The 21,585-nt window shown below is 35.7% G+C and overlaps 1 protein-coding gene across 1 annotated transcript in view; it reads right to left on the reverse strand.

The window, feature by feature from the left end:
• Positions 1-2,150: 2,150 nt before the first annotated feature.
• The window catches only part of LOC311605912 (vomeronasal type-2 receptor 116-like), a gene marked incomplete at both ends in the record, with an annotated part of 46,042 nt that continues 26,607 nt past the window's right edge, over positions 2,151-21,585 (reverse strand). Inside the window, 5 exons of the mRNA XM_084796749.1 lie at positions 2,151-2,932; positions 12,132-12,255; positions 12,369-12,596; positions 14,111-14,401; positions 15,123-15,414. Coding sequence (XP_084652875.1) covers positions 2,151-2,932; positions 12,132-12,255; positions 12,369-12,596; positions 14,111-14,401; positions 15,123-15,414 — 1,717 coding nt within the window. The remainder of the gene's footprint in view (positions 2,933-12,131; positions 12,256-12,368; positions 12,597-14,110; positions 14,402-15,122; positions 15,415-21,585) is intronic.

A 21,585-nucleotide genomic window follows, 5' to 3' on the forward strand; every position in this document is an offset into this window, starting at 1 on the left:
ACCCACACCTAGAATTACCATCATCTTAATGTAGACGCCTAGACATAATAACAAAAACAATATTCATTAACTCTTGAGCACAATATGCATCCAGCAGAGCACTAAAGGAGACATTGAGAAATTTAGTATAGCTGAAGCACAAGGAAAGGACATCAAATTAGCAATTTTAAATTCACTGCAGGACCTCAAAGTGGATATGAATAATTTCATTAATGAAGTATGTGAAAGTGGGAACAGATAATGAAATAAAGAAAACAGTCAAAATGTAAATGGGAAAATAAAATCACTAAGCAAAATCATAACTGGGGTCAAGTAAAAGAAAAAAAATAGAAATTCAAACAAAACTTCTAAGGTAAGCCTCACCAACAAATTACAAAAGATAGTAGAAACACCTTCAGGCGTTGAAGTTAGGATAGACTAAGTGGGTAGTCAAATAAAATATTATATTTTAGAATAAAACAAAAAACCCAAACCAACCAACCAACCAAATGTACACACACACTCTCTCTCTCTTTTCCTTTACCTCATTCTCTTTCTTACACACTCACACTCACAGGAAGCATAAAACCTCCTGGAAATCTGGAACACTATGAAAAAATCTATAAGCACTAGAAAAAAAGAAGAATTGAAGTTAAATCACATAAAATATTTTTAACAAAATCATAAAAGAATATTCCCCTAACCTATGGAAAGAGGTAACTGTCAAGGTACAAGAAACATACAACACCAAATAGACCAGACCAGCAAAGAAATTATTTATAATACACAATGATGAAAATGGTAAACCTACAGAAAAGAGTAAGAATATTAAAAACTACAAATAACATGTAAAGGCAGTATCAGTTAGAACACCTGACAACTCAATGAAGACTTTAAACACAGAAAGGCCTCAATAGATGTTCTACATACTCTGCTAGACTACAGACAGATGCCAGCCCAGACTGTACACCAGAAAATTTTCTATCAGAAAGGTATAAAAAATTCCATGGAAAAAACATATTAAGAAGATTCTATCTTTAAATCCAGACCTACAGATATAGCTGGACAGAAACATCATCCTGAAGATGTTAAATTCTTTCAAGAAAACAGGGCATAAATAGTTATAGACCAACAAATCAAGAGGGAACAAAAATCTACACAATCATAAGAAAAGAATCAACAAACATTGTTAACCCATAACCTTTAATATAAGTGGGCTGAGCTACCTAATAAAAGGCACAGAATGTGATTCAAAAACTGCATCCATTCCATCTCCTACATCAAAGATACATACCTTAAAGTCAAGCATATACATAATTTCAGGGTAAAAGTATAAAAAAAGATATTAAAAGATGGTACAGCAGTTTTTATATCTGGGAAAATAGAGTTCAAAGCAAAACTAACCAGAAGAAAAGTCCACCAAGAGATATTACAACTCTAAATATTTAGACACCAAACACAAAGACACTTAAGTTAATAATTGAAATATTACTGCAGCAAAAAGTGCATACTGATATCCACACACTGATAGTGTGTGATTTGGGAAGTCTTAATACCTTACTTACTCTGACCTATAGATATATCATCTAGGCAAAAACTATACAGAGAAATGTTGGAGATAATTGACATAAAAAATCAAGTGGACCTAGTAGATATTACTGAATGTGTCACCTGAACACAGAAAAACCAGAAAATGAATAGTAAATAATAAACATTATAGAACTAAATGAAAATATTTAAAAATATGCCAAAATCTGAAGTACAATAGAAACAGTAAATTGATGTGACTTAAAAATAGTCCATTGCCAGATAGATTCATCACATATTTCTTCCAAAATTTCAAAGACTTCACTATTAAACTTGTCAAATTATTCCACAAAAAGAAACAAAAGTAACATTGGCCAATTCCTTTTATGATCCCACAGTGACCCTGATACCTAAACCACTTACAAACCCAACAAAGAAAGAGAATTAGAAACCAATTTCCTTTATGATCAATGATGCAAATTTTTCACTAAAATGCTTAAAAATGTAATCAAGGACACATCAGAAAGATCATCCACCATGATCAAGAATTCATCATCAAAGAGATTCAGAGATGCTTGAATGTATGCAAATCAGTAAATGTAATCCACTATTAAACAGAATGAAAGACAAAAACACATGTTCATCTAATTAGATGTAGAAGAGGCTTTTGACAAAATAAAAAAGCCCTTTGTAATAAAATTATCTGAGATTTTGAGATTCTGAGATTCTGAGAATGTCAGAAATTTGGCTTCATTGAAGGTGTCAGGCAGGTTCCTGGCCAAAAATGCTACAATGAAGCTCCCTATGGACAGAGCCCCCAGGAAACCTAAGACACAGTAGAAAGCTGTGACTGAACCATTATTGCACACAATGATGAGCTTACCATGTTCAGTGTGTGCATCTGTTTCAACAAAGGGAGGAGATGTTCCCAGCCAGATTCCAGAGATGATAACTTGTATAAGTGTACAGAAGGGAATGATAAATTTGAGTCCTCCTGATATAAGCAGCCACCTCATCCTTCTTCCAGGAACTGTGGCCTTGAAAGCCATTACCACTGTAATGGTTTTGGCAAGTACAGTAGATACTGCCACTGTGAAAACAACTCCAAATATGGTCTGTTGCAGGATACAGGTTGCTGTGTTTGGTTTGCCAATGAAGAGCAAGGAGCAAAGAAAGCAGAAGGTGAGGGAGATGAGCAGGATATAGCTGAGAGTACTGTTATTAGCCTTCACAAAAAGAGTCATTTGGTGCTTCACAAAAACTACAAGGACAAGTGTGCTGAGTGAAGAAAAACACAGGGCCATGGTTGCCAGTGTCAATCCCAAGGGATTGTCATAAGCCAGAAAAGTCACAGCTTTTTGGATGCAGTAGGTTCTCTCTGGGTTGGCATACTGATCATCTGGACACTTCAAACATTGATCCATATCTGGCAGTAAATGCAATGAGGTATCAGCACAAAATCAGTGGTTTTCTATCACTTGTTACATACCACACCATTGAAAGTAGCCCATTGGCAAGCTTGGTTTTTTTCTTAACGTTGAATGTAGTGAGCAATAAGCTACTGGGTTGAAGATTTTTGCCCAGTTATTATTACTTAGTCTTTAGTATCAAATAAATAGAATGTTTTTCCATTTTCCATGTGCATTCAAGACATGACTTTACTTATCTCCAAATTAATATCACATATTGACTCATATTGTGTGTTTGGTATGCTATGGTAATTTAGGATGGAGATTTCACAAGTGGAAATATTTGATACTCTTTTGTCTAAAATATTAAATCTTCATGGTTTCTGAAAACAGGAGATTCTGTATCTGTTGGACAGTGTTTTTTTTTCACTTGGCACAAGAGATAAGCTCAAGCCCTCAAAATATGGTAAAGAACATATCACTCCAACCAATGAGTTTAAATGCACTAACATTTAACTAGCATGCAAGTTTATGCTTTTACAACATTATCTCTTTGATAATATTGTTTTTCAACTGAATACAAACTAAGTTATTCTGAGAAGGGATAATCATAGTTCTTATATTATGATATTTGGATATTTATCTGGTTGTCATTTGCTCTTGGACTGACCACCATCATACCAGATAATAAAAAGTTCATTACAAATACATATGTGGTCTTCCACTGAGAACAGCAAATAAATTATTTGTCCAGTGCCAAATGGATACCCCTGAAAACATACAAACAATTGACATTTTTTGACTAACCAAGTTATACTCAAAAATAAGAATGTATATACATATATATAAACAATAAATAACTAATGATAGAGGAGGCCTAGAATGAGAATGGTACAGTGTGATATATGTGGTACAGCCCATAGTGGGAAGAGTGCCTACATCAATTAGAAATTCATAAAATGCTTCACAAACATATATAAGCGATCTGAAGGAGGCCATTCCTCAATTAGGATCTCCTCTTACCAAATGTATCACCTTGAAAAATTATGTTAGCAGTAACCTTGGAAAAAGAGCAAAGGCAGATTTCATTAGCCAAATAACACTAAGGCTCTAGATAATTTCTTAGTAAATATAGCCAGACTCATAACATAAACTATTTCTTTTTTTCCTTTTCTTTACTCTTTCTTTCTTTCTTTCTTTCTTTCTTTCTTTCTTTCTTTCTTTCTTTCTTGGGTTTTTTGAGACAGGGTTTCTGTGGGTAGCCCTAGCTATCTTGGACTCCACTTTGTAGAGCAGGCTGGCCTTGAATTCACAGCAATCTGCTTGCCTCTGCCTCCAAAGTGCTGGAGAAAAAAGACATGTACCAACTCACTTGGCTCATAAACAATTTCTTAAAAGTGTAATAGGGAATACTGTTTCTGTGATTGTCTTATATTCCAAAGTGTTTTATTAAAGTTTTGAGAATTCGGTTCATGTCAACTACTCATGAGTATGGAGCCTTCTGTTGAGTGTGGTGTATATACTACGAGTCACACCATTGAAGAAAAGTGATTCAGTTCTTCCCAGTAGCTTGAAAATATTAACAGCTTCTTAAATAATGGTAGATGTATGTATCCTCTTTCTTTTCCACATCCATGCTGACACTTTTCCTGGCTGGGTATTATAGTGACATGTGTATCAGCCCTAATTTATTTCAAAGGAAAAAATAGTGTTGTTTCCTTGAAGTTATCCACCATCTCACAATCTTCTCACCTTCTTCTCGGTGAAGAATGCTGATCTCTTAAGGGAGAGGTCAGGCATAGGCATTTCATATAGGTGTGTGCCTTTCAATATATTCGTTAAATGACTATTCAAGAATTGCTGGCTTTTAATATGAGAGATGAGTAACCTAAACCAGATTGCAAACTTACACAATAACACATTTTCTCAAGAAAGTTATCTCTGTATTCCAAAGATAATTCAGTTTATTTATTCTTATTTAATTTCAGAAACACAATGTGTTTTCATCAACACTATTCCCTATTTCTTCCCATGCAATTCCTTACATATATTCCCTAAAACTTTTCCCCAACCACCTGTGTCTACATTGAGGGTACTTAATGCTGCCTGAATGTACTTGGATGTTGAAACAACTGTAACATTGATAGCCTCTCAGAAGCCACATGACACCCTCCCCCAAACTGACTCTAACTTCAACAACATTTACTCCTCCTGTAGACATGGGAATTCATGATTCAATACCCCATCTATGAAGGTAGTTTGCTTGCTGTTTCTTTCTCCAGGTCTTGTGCCTGCAATCAGAATTGTTTTGAGTCCATTTGTGCAGCACTACAGTAACAAGTGGAAAATAATTTTTGCTGCAACCTTCCCCTACTTCTGTACCTTACAATCAACTTGCTCACTCTTCTGTGATGATCTCTAAGATATGATGTTAGGGGAGTGTGTTTCGTATATCTTGACAGATTCTTCTTCTCTGTGCACTGACCTATTTTAGGTCTTTTTATTAACTTCCATTTTCTGAAAAACAAGCACTTCCATTGAGGGTTGAAAACTACACTAATATATGAGGATAAAGATAACAACTTATGAAAGTAACTTATTACTATGTCCATTGAGAAAAAAATATATATTTACATTTTCTCCTAGGGCCTAGCCAGATAGGCATTTTTGCTATGATAATGATACCAGATAAAAATTCCCCATTTGGTGTGGGATATAAATGTAATCAGATGCTGGTTAGCTACTCCAATAACTATTAAATAGCAGTGCGAATATATTCCCAGGCCAGTCATTCATCTCAGTGGTTTCAAAGATAGGTAAGGGAATGTGAAACTATTCTGGGACACTTGATTAGGCTACTTGCCCCAAATTAGGAACCTATAGCAGACCAAGATAAAGATAACACTAAAATCAATGTTGATGAACCAATGAGTTTTACTCAGGTCATTTATAGGAGTTATAACTCAGAGAAGAAATGAATTATGGTAGTTTGAATGAGAATGGCCTCAGTATGCTCATATATCTGAAAAATTAGTGTTCATCTGGTGAAAATATTTGGGTTCAGGGGATCGCACAGTGGTGCAGGAGATGCATCACTAGGGTGGTCTTCGACTTTTCAAAAGATGATCTCTCTCTCTGTGTCTCTCTCTCTGTGTCTCTCTGTTTCTGCCTCTGTCTCTCTGTCTCTGTCTCTCTCCCTGTCTCTGTGTAACTGTCTCTGTTTCTGTTTCTGAGGCTCTGTCTCTGTCTTTATTCTGTTTTTATCCCCCTTCTATTGTTCTCTTTCTATTTCTTTCCTGACTATACTTTATGGGGACAAAATGTAATTTCTCTACCCTGGCTAGAATACTGTGCCAGGAAATGTAATGCGTTACTTCCCATCATGATGGTGATGGTCTCTTCCACCCTCTGAAACCATGAGCCTTCAAATTAAATTCTATATTTTATAAGTTGTCTTGCAAAAGCAGAACTTGAAAAATGACTAAGAGTTCACTCAAAGACCTCCATTATTACAACCTACCCTAACAGGATGATGACTTACAAAACCTAGAAAGCTAGAGCTCATACCACAATGTACAGGAAGACTCTCAGGTTACATAGTGTCTCAGGCACCATCACAGGTTTGTTAATGTCTTAGGGATCTTGGCTTATATTTTCTTCTTCTAGGGAGCCTCAGTTGATTTAATTTTTCTCTGTGTTCCTTCCTGCTTATGTATATTTAATAGGGAGGGTTATAGCATATCTCATCAGTTTTATGAACTTCCTGGTGCCTTTGAGTACTTTTCACACTGAGGTTAAGGAAATTGAATGTGGGATTAAATGTTTTTACCACTTTTAAAACATCTTGTGTCTTAATGAGTTTCTTTGCATGTTGGAGTCTTCATCAAACAAGAAACTGGTACCCCATAGTATGATTTTTGATAAGTTATATCTCCAGAATTGTGCATAGAATCCTCTTATCCCTGTGTGTGCTAGTCATTAGTAGAAAGATTCCAGGCCTATTGCTGCTTACTTTCTCCATGCCTTTTTATTTAAAAATATTTATTCATCTTATGTATATGATACACTGTCTTCCTGCACACCAGAGGAGGGCATCGGATCCTAGTTCATATAGTTTTGAGCCACATGTGGCTGCTGAGAATTGAACTCAGTAGCTCTGAAAGAGCAGCCAGTGCTCTTACTTGCTGAGCAATCTCCCCAGCCCTAATTTCTCCATTTCTCATGAGTCATATGGTGTCTACAACAGCAATAGGATGGTACCATCAAGTTTGGAAGAATGACAAACAACAAGGGAAATTACATGTAATGTTGATGGGTTTCTATATGACTTCACTTAGCAACACAGTGACACAAGATATCACATAACAGGAGCTTGGCTTTTTATTTTGTATCCTGTAGTGAATCAGATAGGCAATGTCTCTCTGTACAAGGTGACTTAACAGAAAATCTCCCTAGGTCTGTAACACATGCTGTATGAAGCTTTTACAGGTGTATGTTTCCTCATGACTTTGTGAAAGGTTTTAGTATAATTTATCTCACCTCATAATCCTTACTACCCTTCTCATCAATTCTACTCCACTCACCCATTCCTTCTTTTTCCATTATTTTCTTTCTCAGCTTAATAGATGAGTATTTGTATTCATAGCATATTAATATATGCCATAGTAGTCTTAACTTTATTTCTTGAAATCTACCTCCTCATGGGCTCTCCCTAGTTTCCTCAGTTCTATGGCTATTACAAATCAAAAAACACAACTAGTTTCAAAGATCTCAAAATATGAGAGTGAGAAGCTGTGTCATTTTTATTTTTGGATCTGTAGTACTTCACTCAACCTTTATGTTCATTTCCATCCATTTACGTGGAAACTTCATAATTTCATTTCTACAGTTGAATTATTCTCTATTGTGCACATGTATGCAATTTCATTATGCATTTAACAGTTGAAGGACATGCAGGTTATTTTATTTGCCTGATTCTTGGGAGCAAAATAGCAATTAACAAAGGTGAGAATGTGTACTTGTAATAAGATATAAATTCTTTGGGTTGTATTGCCTTTGATGAGATAGCTATTTTGGATTGGTTTTTCTCAACTTGACGCAAATCTAGAAACATCTTAATTAAAGGGAAAAAACTCCATAACGTTGCCCTGTGGACAAGACTGTGATGCTTATTCTTGATTAGTGATTGACATGAGATACGGCAGGTCACTGTTAGTGGTGTCACCCCTAGGAAGTTCTAGACTGGTTCAAGAAATAATTCTCATAAAGATATGTGGAACAATTTTGTTATCAACATTGTTCTATGGCTTCTTCATAAGTTCCTGTCCTTAGTTTTCTGAATTCCATTTCTGCCCTTACTTCCCTAGGCAATGGAGGAGGTTATGCTCAGAGCTGAAACCTAAAACAAACCATTTCTCCTTTTAGTTACTATTTTAACGTTTTTATAGCAATATAACCTTACCCAATATAATAGCCATTTTCACAATGAATGGAGTAGTTCTTTATATCTTCAAGTATGTTTCTTACATTATTTCTTCAGGTTCTAAAAGTTTTTAGTGTATTAATGTTTCTACTCCATGACTTGATTTACTGTAAGTTTTTTTTAGGGTAATGGCATTGTTGTCCAGATTTGTTTCATTTGTTTGTTAGTGGTATATAAAAAGACTGGTTTTTTTGGGGTTAAAATTGTATTCTACTACATGCTGAATCTGGTTATCAGCTAAAAGAGTTTTCTTGTGGGAAACTTAGGGTCTTTTATGCACAGAACCCTGTCATATGTAAGTAAAAATACTTTGACTTCCTCTTTCCATTCCATATCCCCATTATTTATTTCATTCCCTTACTTCCTTACCTAAGACTGCAAATACTATGGAATAAAAATATAAATAACAGTGAATACATTTTTCTTGCTCTTAAGTTGATATGGCTTATATATAATAATTATGAGTGTAATGTTAGATGTGGGCTTGTATTTTGCCATTAATGCATTGATTTACTTCATCTATATGTCAAAAGCCTCCAGAAATTTTATCATGAATAAATGACAGCAGTGACTGCACAGCAACTGAAGGACCAAAGAGCTATTAAACACCAGTGCTGATGTTTCCCAGGTGAGAGCAGACTACATGGTGTGGATCACAGGTTGGTCTGGACTCAAGTCTTATGGCTAACCCACAGAAAAATGCCCAAGTTCCTGACAGTATGCATGCTGTCTCCAGAGTCTACCCATACAGCAGGGCACAGCAAACAGTGATCAGTGTCCTAGACTGATATGTAGGCATCAGAACACTAGGGTCTGAGTGTTTCTCCTGATAGAAGACAGCACAGAGTGCAACTGACCTCAATCACCCAGCTAATCCACAGAAATTTCCTGGGTCCACTCAGGTAGAAGTGTGGTTTCCATTGTCTGTCCACATACCTGCTTGTTTACAGTACCTACTCAGTGTGTCTCAGACTGCACTGTGGGTTACAAAACATGCCTGATGAAATAAGACACCAGAGAGTGGAACATAGGTGAATCTGACCTCCAGTCACCTGGGTGGTCCACAGAAGGGTTCCCTTATCCCCACAGGTAAAGGTTCTCAACCTATAGCCACTAGACTACAAGTTGCACTCAATGGCCTGGCATGGAAAACACAGGAAACAGATAACTAAACTTTAGCTAAACAAAAATTAGACAACCACGCAAACACATTATCTTAAGCAACATCAAATAAAAGAACTTAACAGACACTGGACATTAATTTCTCTCAATATCAGGGGTCTCAATTTTTCAAAAAAGAGACACAGACTAATAGAATGGATGCATAAACAGCACCTACAATTCTTTTGCATAAAAGAAATGCACCTCAACCTCAAAGATAGACATTACCTGGGAGTAAAGGGCTAGAAGAAATTCTTCCAAAAATGGACACAAGAAGCAAGCTGAAGTAGCCATTCTAATATATAATAAAATAGAATTTCAGTCAAAATTAATCAAAAGAGATGAGGAAAAATGCTTCATACTCATAAAAGAAACTCTACCAAGATGACATCACAATTTTAAACATCAACACTGCAAATACAAAAGTACTTATAGTTGTGAAAGAAACATCAATAAAGATTGAACCATAGATTGATCGACACACATTAATAGTGGGAGATGTCACCACCCCCTCTCACCAAAGGGTAGGTCAATGAAACAAAAGCTAAATTGAGAAATAATGACAGTAACAGATATCATGAATCAAATGGGCTAACCAGATATCTACAGAACTTTTCACCTAAACCACAACAAAAATATATACCTTCTTGGCACCTCATGGAACCTTCTCCAAAATTGATCATAAACTAGGTCACAAAGAAAGCCTCCACATATCCAAGAAGATTGAGATTATACCTTCTGTTTTATCAAACAACATGGATTAAAGCTGGACCTCAACAACAACAGAAAGAACAAAAGACCTACACACACATGGAAACTGAACAAATCTCTACTCAGTGACAACTTGATTATGGTAGAAATGAAGAGAGAAATTTGGGTCTTCCTTGAATTCCATGAAAATGAAGGAACAATCTCCCCAAACTTATGGGACACAATGAAATCAGTGGTAAGAGGAAAGTTCATACCACTAAAAGCCTTCAAAAAGAGATTGGACATATCTTACACAAACAACTTTAGTACACATTGAGAAGCCTAGATAAAAGAGTCAAATGCCCTAAGGAGGAGTAGATGGGAGGAAATAATCAAACTTGGGGCTGAAATAAAGAAATTATAAACAAAGAAAACAATTCAAAGAATCTATGGAAGAAAGAGAAAATCAACATCCTTAGATGCTGAAAACCTCCAACTCCCTTTCATGTTTAAAGTCTTGGCAAAATCAGGGACAGAAGGCACTTGCCTAAACATTATAAAAGCAATATACAGAAAGCCAATAGAGAACATGAAATTAAATGGAGATTAACACAAAGATTTCCCACAAGAATCAGGGACTGGAAAAGGCTGCCTATTCTCTCCATATCTCTTCAATACAGTACTTGAAATTCTAGCTAGAACAATAAGACAACAAAAGGAAACCAAGGGGATCCACATTGGAAAGGAGAAAGTCAAATTACTTCTATTTACATATTATATAATAGTGTACATAAGTGACCCCCAAATTAAACCACAGTACTCCCAAAGTTGATAAACACCTTCAGAAAAGTCGCTGGACAAAATATCAACCCAAAAAATCAGTCGTCCTCTTGTATACAAATGACAAATGAGCTGAGAAAGAAATTAGAGAAAGTACACCCTTCAGAATGGCCACAAATTATATATATATATATATATATATAGTATCTTGATGTAATTAAGCAAGCCAGTGAAAAACCTGTATCAAAAATCTTCATGTCTCTGAAGAAATGAAGAAGATAGTATAAAATGGAAAGATCTTCTATGCTCATGGATCAGGAGGATCAACAGTAAAATTGGCCATCTTACTAAAAGCCATCTACATACTCAATGCAACCCATATCAAAAATACTACACAATTCTATACAAATCTTGAAAGATAAACTCTAGTGACAGCACATGCTAGTGAGGATGTGGAGAAAGGGAACACTCCTCCATTGCTGGTGTAAGTGCAAACTTGTACAACCACGTTGAGCATTTTTGCCTGCATATAGGACCTCGCCACATGTACATACATTTTACACATTAGCAAGTGGGGTGTTACATCCTCTTGACCTAGTGTTACAGACCATCATAGTGCTGTGGCCAAAACCAGCTCCTGGAAAAGGATAACCAGTTCTCTTATTTACTAAGCCATCTCTCCAGTGCCTAAATTTCTTAAGACAAATCTACCTCTTCTATCAATATCTGATCTATTTCAAAAATAGTTCTGGACACTGAAAACCTAACCATGATCAATGGTTTCAATGTGATGTTAATACATCTCATAAGATACAGAACATAGATACGTGTGTGTAGGTTCTGGATCTAAAATTCTCTAGAAGAAATGAGTCTTACACTCCTTTTACATTATAAAAATGTATTACCTGGATATAATATGGATTGTAATCATTTAAAGCCATAAATATGGGCTATCACATGGAGTTATGTTGTTGATTATAACTATTAATTATGAAAGAAAGCCTGAAGAATATAGCCTGTGCAATTCTCTTGAGAATTATTTCTACTTCTTTAGATGGGTGAAAAACAGACATGGGTACCTTATGTGAGATGTAGATACTTGCCTGTTTCATTAGAAATTTCATTTTCTGGGCAAAGGCTGCTATCAACACAGCACACAGCCTTGCCTTCTTGAACAGTCTTTCTGAATCCAGGGCCACAACTTTCACTGCATACAGAGATGGGTGTCTGGGCAAATTAGGAAAAAAGGACATATAAGAATTTAGGAGGAGGCATGAATCACACCAAGGATTATTTTACATTTTTATGTCCTGTAAAGAGAAGTATTAGATTCTACTCACATGTTTCTCTCCTGTGCTCCACTGTATCCTGTCCTCAGACAATGACAATTGTCGACCAGGTGGAAAATATGGAGAAAATGTTCCTATTTTCACTTTATATCCAAGACCTTGTGGGAAATTCCAGAAGTTGAGAATGTCATAAGCTTCATGCAGTTTTTCAGAAGGATTCAATGTTATTGGGTCTCCACTGGGATTAATGAATTGAATGTTTTTCAGGATGTGGTTCAGCTAAGACAGATGCATGATTTATGATAGACTTGCTTTTTGTTAAGGTAAAACAATGAATAATCCCACCCTAAGATTGTCATTAATCCCAACCCCCAAATAAAATATTAGAGGTAAAATGGGGGGAAGTATGCTTATATTGATTTAACATCATAACTGCCAAATAGTATGTGAACAGAATATTCAATGAATTTCAGTTATTTTTTATTCAATCTAATGTTTTTAGTACTGATCACCAAACATTGTGAAGGTTAGTCTTAATTTTGAGCATGACACATTCTAGAATGACATGTGTTAAGGGGTCTCAGAGAATTGTCCGGATAAAATTGGACTATGAGCAACTTTATGAGAAAATTCATAACTTGGAGTGACTGAGACATAAGACCCAACCTGAATTTCAGCAGGGACTGGACTTAATATATTGGCATGAGCCAGTTAAACAATAGCACACTCATTGTTCCCTGCATGTTGACATGGCAAACTGCCTCAAAATCCTGCCATCTTAATTTCCTACTGCTGGTGGACTGTAACCTGCTATTGTGCATCAAATAATCCCTTTCTGACTTGTGTATTTTGTCCACATATTTATATTTTATCACAGCAAAAAGAAACAAATCTTAGACTGTGTCTGTAGTTGATGAGATGTTTAAGTTTATTTTATTGGATGGCACTGTACAGCCTTCGGGATCTTACCATGTCATAGTACTACTTGTTCATATTTTAAAACTTCATGGGTAGAAATTATGGTTTTATAGTTGACAACCTTAAAATAGTTACTGATGGCCTTTTAAACATAAGCCTATACCTTCGTTCTTAAGTGTTTACCTGCATTGCATTGGTATCTTGAGTATGACTTCAAGCCAGGTCTATGTTTTCCTTAGGGTCTATTTAGAAAATTCCTCTATGAAAAAATCCCAAAGTACTTGTTTAGATCACCCATGCAGCCATTTTCAAAAGTTACCTTGGAGAGTCACTAAAGGATCCAAAGAAAATTCTATTACCTTCCAGGGAGGAAGTTTCATTCTTTGTTCATTTTTTATTCCTTGCATGTCTACTTTTTGCATAAGCATCTTGTGGAGAGTGTGAGCCACAGCATACACAGAATTGTATATATGGTAACTTCCATCACTCATGGCTGTCTCAAAGTGGTACCAGGGTAGCAAATCCAAGGTATCTCTAGAGGAACAATTTTTTAATGGTTTACAGGAAACCATAGATGTTGAGCAATTAAAATAAATCTCCCACAATCTTGCAAGGAAAATGTCTTCTGCATATTTGGAAGGGGTCACTGTCTTTACAAAGTCTTTAAAAGCAGAAATCTCACCATGGTGTTGTGAAAAGATGAGGGTCCCATGGAATGAGTCAAGAATAAAATGTCTTTTAGCAGAACTGACTTCCCATTGTGAAGTGGTAACCCAGATTCTCCATGGAAGGATAAACTTCCATCTTCTAAAGAACACACCTAAAGAAGTGTCAGTATTACCAAAAATGATAATAACTTTTGCTGAGTTACTCACAATTTGTTCACTGTAGATATCATTGTTTATCACAATCAACATTGTGTTTACTGGGATAATTTTCAAGAAGGCTACACAGATTGTGTTTCTTTCCATCTCTGGTATCAAGTATGAGATAAAGTTAACACCTTTCTCATCATCTGAGATGACCAGCCCCACCCAATTCCACTGGAAATGGACAATCAACGTGACCATGCCTAAGGCCAGAGAAGAGTCCTTGGAAGCCATCTGATATAAAGAAGGAAACATCACAGGGTCATTCATATTTGGTTCAAAAGTTCCAAATGACAGCTAAAGGAAAAGAACAGAAAATGACATGAAGGAGGAGTTTCCAGAAATCATTGACTTAATGAGTATGAACAAAAAGCTTAAAATTTAGAATGTGTAATATTTGTTTAAATTCAGATCCAACATTTTGATTACATTCTCAGAAATTAATTGATACATTCACTTCTATCATAAACACTTGTAGGTTTCCCATGACTTTTATACATATTTCAAACAGAAGAAATGTGTATGTACCAATATATCTCAGACTAGGTAGCCTTAGAGAGTATCTATTTAAAAAGATTAGTTGGTTGGTTGGTTAGTCAGTTGAGCGTGTTTGTCTGTGTCCAAAAAAGCATGTGTGCTGATGCATGTACAATGCATATAAATATGTGTGCATGTGAAGACTAGAAGAGGACATCATAGATCCTTTACTTCCACATATTTTCCTTGAGGTAGGATATCTCTACATCCCTGGCATTTATGACTTTTTGGTCTGGGTAGAAGACAGGAAATCACAGTAGTCATGGTGATTCTGTTCTGTTATTGTGAAGTACACGTAATGCTGGCCTCCAAACTGCTGACCTTCTTATTACGCATAAGGTGTTCTTGACTCTTGGGCCATTATCCAGCCCAAGAGTACATTTTTGAATCATACACAAGTGACATGTTCTTCCTCCATGCTTTTCTGATACCCAAACTAGGGAATCAAAGAAATCTTTTCTTCCCTTCCATAAAATCTTACCTGTGGATATTTATAAAGACCCAGAAACATGCCTACCAGGGCAGAAACTTCCCATGTTGTTCCTGTGATTACAGCCACAGATTTTTTCTCTCTTCCACAGGTGTAGTTCGTGATCTCTTTATTCTGTCCTGTGAGCCAAGTGAGGATTCTCAACATTGTTGCCTGTTGACTTGGCCCAGCAGTGTAAATACCATTACCCAGAGTCATATTGGGTAACAGTAGGGGGTTCCTGTTTATCTCCTCAATGGCAAAAACCAAAGCCATCACAAATTGGTAGCTGTTGGGGTTGATGCTGTGTACAGGACAAAAGGATCATTACAATTATTCTTCAGTTGCCATTGTCTTCAATCAAATAGTGTCATGCACTCAGTGAACCCATCCCATAACAATGAGCATGTTCAAACTGTGCTTTCTTATTTGATAATATTACAACATGAGATATTTCAAATGTCAGTAGGACTTGTTGTGGTCATGTTTAATAGCTCCTATAGGTATTTATGCCTTTTATATATTAGAGCACTTCCTTTATCTATTTCTTGATAGAGTAGAAAGAGCATATTCCATTCATAAATCAGGCAGTGACTATATGATTATCACAGGCTTTTAACTTGGAATGTCTATTCATAAATTTGAAAATTATATTTTTGTGGTTCTGGAGAAGGGGTTATACTTTTTATGAACATCCAGGCATGAACAAGATGTAAAAAATAGGGATTAATTAAAAGACAAAGAGAAGTTTATTACTATAGCCTTGTAACTTTACTTATACTTTGTCATGGACATGAGCCCTACTGCCAGTCTGGATAAACTACAGTATCTGTAGCAGAGTTCATAGTTGATTAAACTTTGCCTCTCTATGACTGGCTTTGCTTTCCTGTCCCACATATAATTTCATATTTCTCATTCTCACCTCCTTATATAGCTTCACTTTAATGTGTTCCTAGTCCTAAAATTCTAGAGCTCCTTTTCATTTTCTATTATATTTAGGCATCTGTATTCTCATCTTGTATAGTATACATAACTGAAATATTTTAATTTTTTAAATTTTGAATGAAAATAAAATGACACCCTTTCTCGCTTTCCATTCTTTATCCAAAATATCCTGTGTATGTCTCCATGACCTCTGTTCTCTCTCTCTCTCTCTCTCTCTCTCTCTCTCTCTCTCTCTCTCTGTCTATGTATACATATTCATGTGTTATTAAGTGCATAAATGTAAGCTGTTCTGTTGTATAATGTTTTTGTGTGCATGTTTTCAGCAGAACATCAGTAATAGATATGCTTACATGGACAGGAAAATGCCCATGGTGACTCATAATTATACAAAACTACAGAGATAAATAAAGAATGCTGAGAAATGGAGGAATAGTATTCCCCAGGATAACTTTAGTTAGTTATCCAATACAAGATGCTCAAATTTGACCTATTAATATGTAGAAGTCTGTAGTGTTTTTAGGAAGCTTCTACCTTGATACTTCTGATGTAATTACATCTCCCTGAGAATATACTGTATATGGTAACTCTGTGTTCTGAATATGGTACATTGTATAGTTGACTTAGGGGATTTAATGTTATCATTTAAATTTATTGTGTTTTGTTTCATTGTACTGAACTATACTATATTTCTCTGTGTGTCAGCTTACTTTGGATAGTGAGAGTTTCCTTGAAATATTTGTTTAATGGGAAACATAAAAACTGGGTTATTTTCATGTTCCCCACAGACAAATTTTACTGGCTTCTGAATCCCATCCCTGTTTGATGAAGCCATGTTTAATGTTTTCTTTTCTATATTTATTAGTTAATATTGAACTCCCAAATTCAAGTGTTTCAAATTCATGATAATCAAATGACAAATCACTAATTATTAGAATTTTGTTGGACCTTTATACTGTTTACTTCACTATTTTTCACTTTATTCTAATTATTTGGTTGTGTTTTGTCAACCTTTATGCATTGAAATATATGCATTAATTTAAAATTATAAAATATAAGCTTCCAAAGCATTTATGAGCAGTTAATGAAAGCAAGGGAGTGGCATAGATGTTTCTCAGTGAAGCCATGGGCAATTTTTCTTGCTCTTGTAAAATTTTTTTAAGATTGAAGCTGATCAGTTGTACCATATGTATGTATTAAATATGATGACACCTAGTCCTGTCTATGAGTTCAAATACCAGTAAAGTCTAGAAGAAAAAAAATTCCTTTGAATTTTATAATTTAGCTTATATTTAATTTGACAAATATTTAATTTTCAAATGCAGACCCTAATACTGCATTTGCGTGAAAGAATTCTGAATTTTATCTGAATGATATGCAAGTGTCTTACATTTGTAAAATGATAAAAGGAAGTGCTTGGGTAAAATATCACCCAACATTGGCCCTATATACATATAAAGTCTGAGTGTGGGCTTCGTAAAAATTCTGACCTTTCCAGAAACACCTATGGCAATAACAATACATGTGAAATGTGAGGTTCATTGTTCCAGAGAACAGATGACATCAAAGAAATTAATATACCTTTCATAGAATTCTATGTCTAGAACTCATTCTGTTTTAGTTTGTGCTCACAAATTTTTATACAATGAACTTCCTTAAAGGGTGAACAAACATCTTAAATGCTATAGGACAAAACCTTTGTATTGTGGTTGTAAAGATGGTACAGCAGTTAAAACACTGGCTACCTTTACTGACTCCATTTAGTGCTGTCACTATGTTCATGGACATAGGGACCTATCACTGAGTCTTGACCAACCTCCAAGATCCCCATCTACATAAGGAAGCATCTTATACCAGTAGAAAATGAACTCCTGAAATAAGAAACACCATGGAAAGGAAGTTACAGAATAAATCTAAAATGTTTTAAAGAATATAACTGAAGAAGTTTAAAACAGCGTTAATATAGATTTATATGCCAACATTGTATAGTTGGGTCTTTGGAGAAATGTCCACACACAATACACGGCAAAATCTTAAAATCACAGAAGCATGAATGAATAAACAGAGGTCTGTCATCTGCTACTGAGGAACATTGACATGATGCAGAATTTACAACATTATCATGGGAGAGATTTCTTTGCTCAGTCACAGAGAGTCTATCTGAACATCTCATCAGTTCTTTACTCCACACCTTTTTTTTTTGTATAGAGCCTTTTTCAGACATGCTCGAAACTGAAATTTTTAAGTCACATGCAGGAACAATTTCATTAAGTGCAAAAATAAGTTTTATAAGTCAAGATGTACAGATAAATTATATTAGATTAACTTGGAAATTAGATCTGGGTAAGGGTTTAAGGTTTACCGCCTGTATTGTCCTTGGCTGGTGCCTTAGTTTGAGTGGGACCCCTGTGCCCAAATCTGCCTATCATAATGTTCTCCTTGTAGGCTTCTAGGACCCTCTGGATCCTTCTACTTTGCTATTCTCCCATGATTCTCTCATCTATAGCCCCACTAGAATGTCCTCCCCTCTGTCTCAAATCTAGACAATGGACAGAACACTCTCCACAGTAGAGTGGAGAGTGGGATATTACTTTCTCACATACTCTGGTGCCTCAACTTTGCCCATGTCCCCTGGAGGGGGAGACCTGGTGGCACTCAGAGGAAGGACAGCAGGTTACCAAGAAGAGACTTGATACCCTATGAACATATATAGGGGGAGGTAATCCCCCTCAGGAACAGTCATAGGGGAGGGGAATAAGGGGAACATGGGAGGGAGGGAAGAATGGGAGGATACAAGGGATGGGGTATCCACTGAGATGTAACAAGAATAAATTAATAAAGGAGAAAAAAAAGGAAATTAGATCAACGCTCACATGTAGTTACAAGGACTCCAGAGGAGAAATCTCTTGAGAAAAGTGTTGAAGAAAAGAATTGTCCTACATGACTTCTGAATGTCACGATGATGTATTGAATTCAAATGACAGAAAGACTAAGATCCTGTTATTATACCTTAGAGGTTAAAAAAGCAATAGACAATAAAGTAAATCTGAATCAGATCAAGCTGCCAGACTGTGGATGTGGACAGGGAAGGAGAGTGAGAGGGCAAATGGTGGCTACACACACGTGAGGACGTGAATACATGGCCCTAGGACATGATAGTAAAAAGTTGATATCGCAATCAAATTTTGAAATACTGGGCAGAGATATAAGGGAATTCCACAGGACCATGGGCCTACCAACTTGGAGTACATAGTGAACAAGGAAAAGGTTCTGTACCAAAAGAGATGTGGAGTAAGGAACAATACCCAAATTCCTCTTGGAACTTCACACATACATTCTGGTCCTCCACTCCTCATCACACACGCCTACTCACACTCACTCATGTGCATTCTCAAACACACACTGTCACACATGCTCACAAACATGTACACATAGATAGACACACACACACACACACACACACACACACACTTTCATCCATATTCATACACAATCACATGGAATTCAGAAATGTATTTTCAATCACACACTCACAGGCATACACACACTTCTTTATGCACTGACAAACAAACACCCTCAGTTGGATAAAAAAAAAACCCACACATACACACACACACACACACACACACACACACACACACACACACACACCACAGAGAGAGAGATACTAAAAATATAGTGTTAATTAAAGAAATTATATGAAATATTTTTAAAAAGGCAAAAAATAATAAATGTAATTTTTAGAAAGAGCAACAAAACACACATTATTAGAAGACATGAATGAATAAATTTATTTTATGAAAGCAATCTTTAATTTCATTAGGGTTAAAAATAGACACATTTTATGTGGTTGTAGAGATTAAATTTAAATATCTTCCTCTGCTTGCAATGAGAAATTTTTTATAATACAAATATAATTATCAAATGTAAAATGAAAAGGGAAAATTACAAAAGTATTGCGAGGGATTTTTTTTTTCACATGGGTCTTAAGGAGTGAAATGTCACATTTCAAACAGAACTGAATGGATTTAGAAATAAATGACTTATGAACATTATGAAATTTATTCAGAATAATAATAGGAGACATCAGCATATGAGGGGATAATTCTAGAAGGTGAAAAAGGTGGGAGTGATTTGAAAGACGATAGAGAAATGTCTCTGGAAGATGAATGGGATGATAGGGTGAACAGTGGTGAGAAAGGAATGATGCTCAACGCGAGTGGGAAGGCGGATGAGAGTGTAGTCGGTGTAAATGTGATCACAGTACATGGCAGCAAGTGCAGTATTGTAAAAAGTAATATTAATTAGTAAACAAATTAGCAATTAGTATAACAAAGAAACATTATTTATTATTTATGAAGCTCACGCCAGTCTGTGGCAATATTTAAAAGATAATTGTCATTGGGAGATGGCTCAGTTGGTAAAGTTCTAATCCTGGGCCAGAGTTTGAACTTTACAGCTGCTTCTACATGACCAAAGCTATGATGACAATACACATGCTAACATAGAAGGAGGGGTAAGTTCATAAAATTTCAACCTGTATATGTACTCATGTATGGCTATATGGGAAGCATTGGACATGGAAATGAATTAAAAATTAAAACAGGCTAGGGACACAGTTCAGTGAGTAAATGTTTGCAGCATGTGTACTAGGCCCTGAGTTTGAGTACCTGGAATCAACAAAGTGCTGGATATTATAGCTGGCTTTTGTATCCCAACATTTTTACAGTAGATGCAAGAGAGACACATGAGAAGCTGACTGGCCAGCTATCTAGCACACACAGTAGAGGAAAAGAAACCATGTCTCAAAGAAGGTAGAGATCAGGAAAACATGTAAGGTTGTCCTCATAACACACACACACACACACACACACACACACACACACACACACAAAGAGAGAGAGAGAGAGATTGAACACTGTTCACTGAAGGCTAAAAGTAAATGACTTACCCTTAAAAAGTTGAGGGTTTATAGACATATTTGGTACAAAATAAATACAAACCTTTCTAAATAGTTTATCAAAAAAAAAAATTGAGCACACAAATGTTTGCAAAACTATAGGCTCATTTGGATGCATAAAAAGCAGATAGAGATCTGATTGGACTCATAGATCTTAGGGGGAAACCTACAGCCACCATATACTAAGCCTGGAAAAGCTATAACTACATGCCTTTTTTGCTACCTAAGCACACCATACACAAAGTACTTAAAAGAAACAAACACAATTATTTTTACAACCATTAAAAACAAATGTGTAAAATATCACTTACAAATAAACATAAAGAAATAGAATGAACCAATCATGCAAGAATATATCCCTAATATAATATTTACATGTATAATCAATTGTAAAATGAATAAAATACTTTATACATAATCACCAAGAAGATATGGGCCTCTTCAAATCAGAAAATGTAAATACAACATGAAGGCAAGGTGCCATGCATATTTAGTAATGCTGTCACTAGGGGCATGCCATGGGTTTATAGAAAGTATGACTGATATAAATTGCAATTGCAAATTTTGTCAAAT

The sequence above is a fragment of the Acomys minous genome (genome assembly GCF_964271855.1).
Source record: "Acomys minous genome assembly, chromosome: 9".
NCBI lineage: Eukaryota > Metazoa > Chordata > Mammalia > Rodentia > Muridae > Acomys > Acomys minous.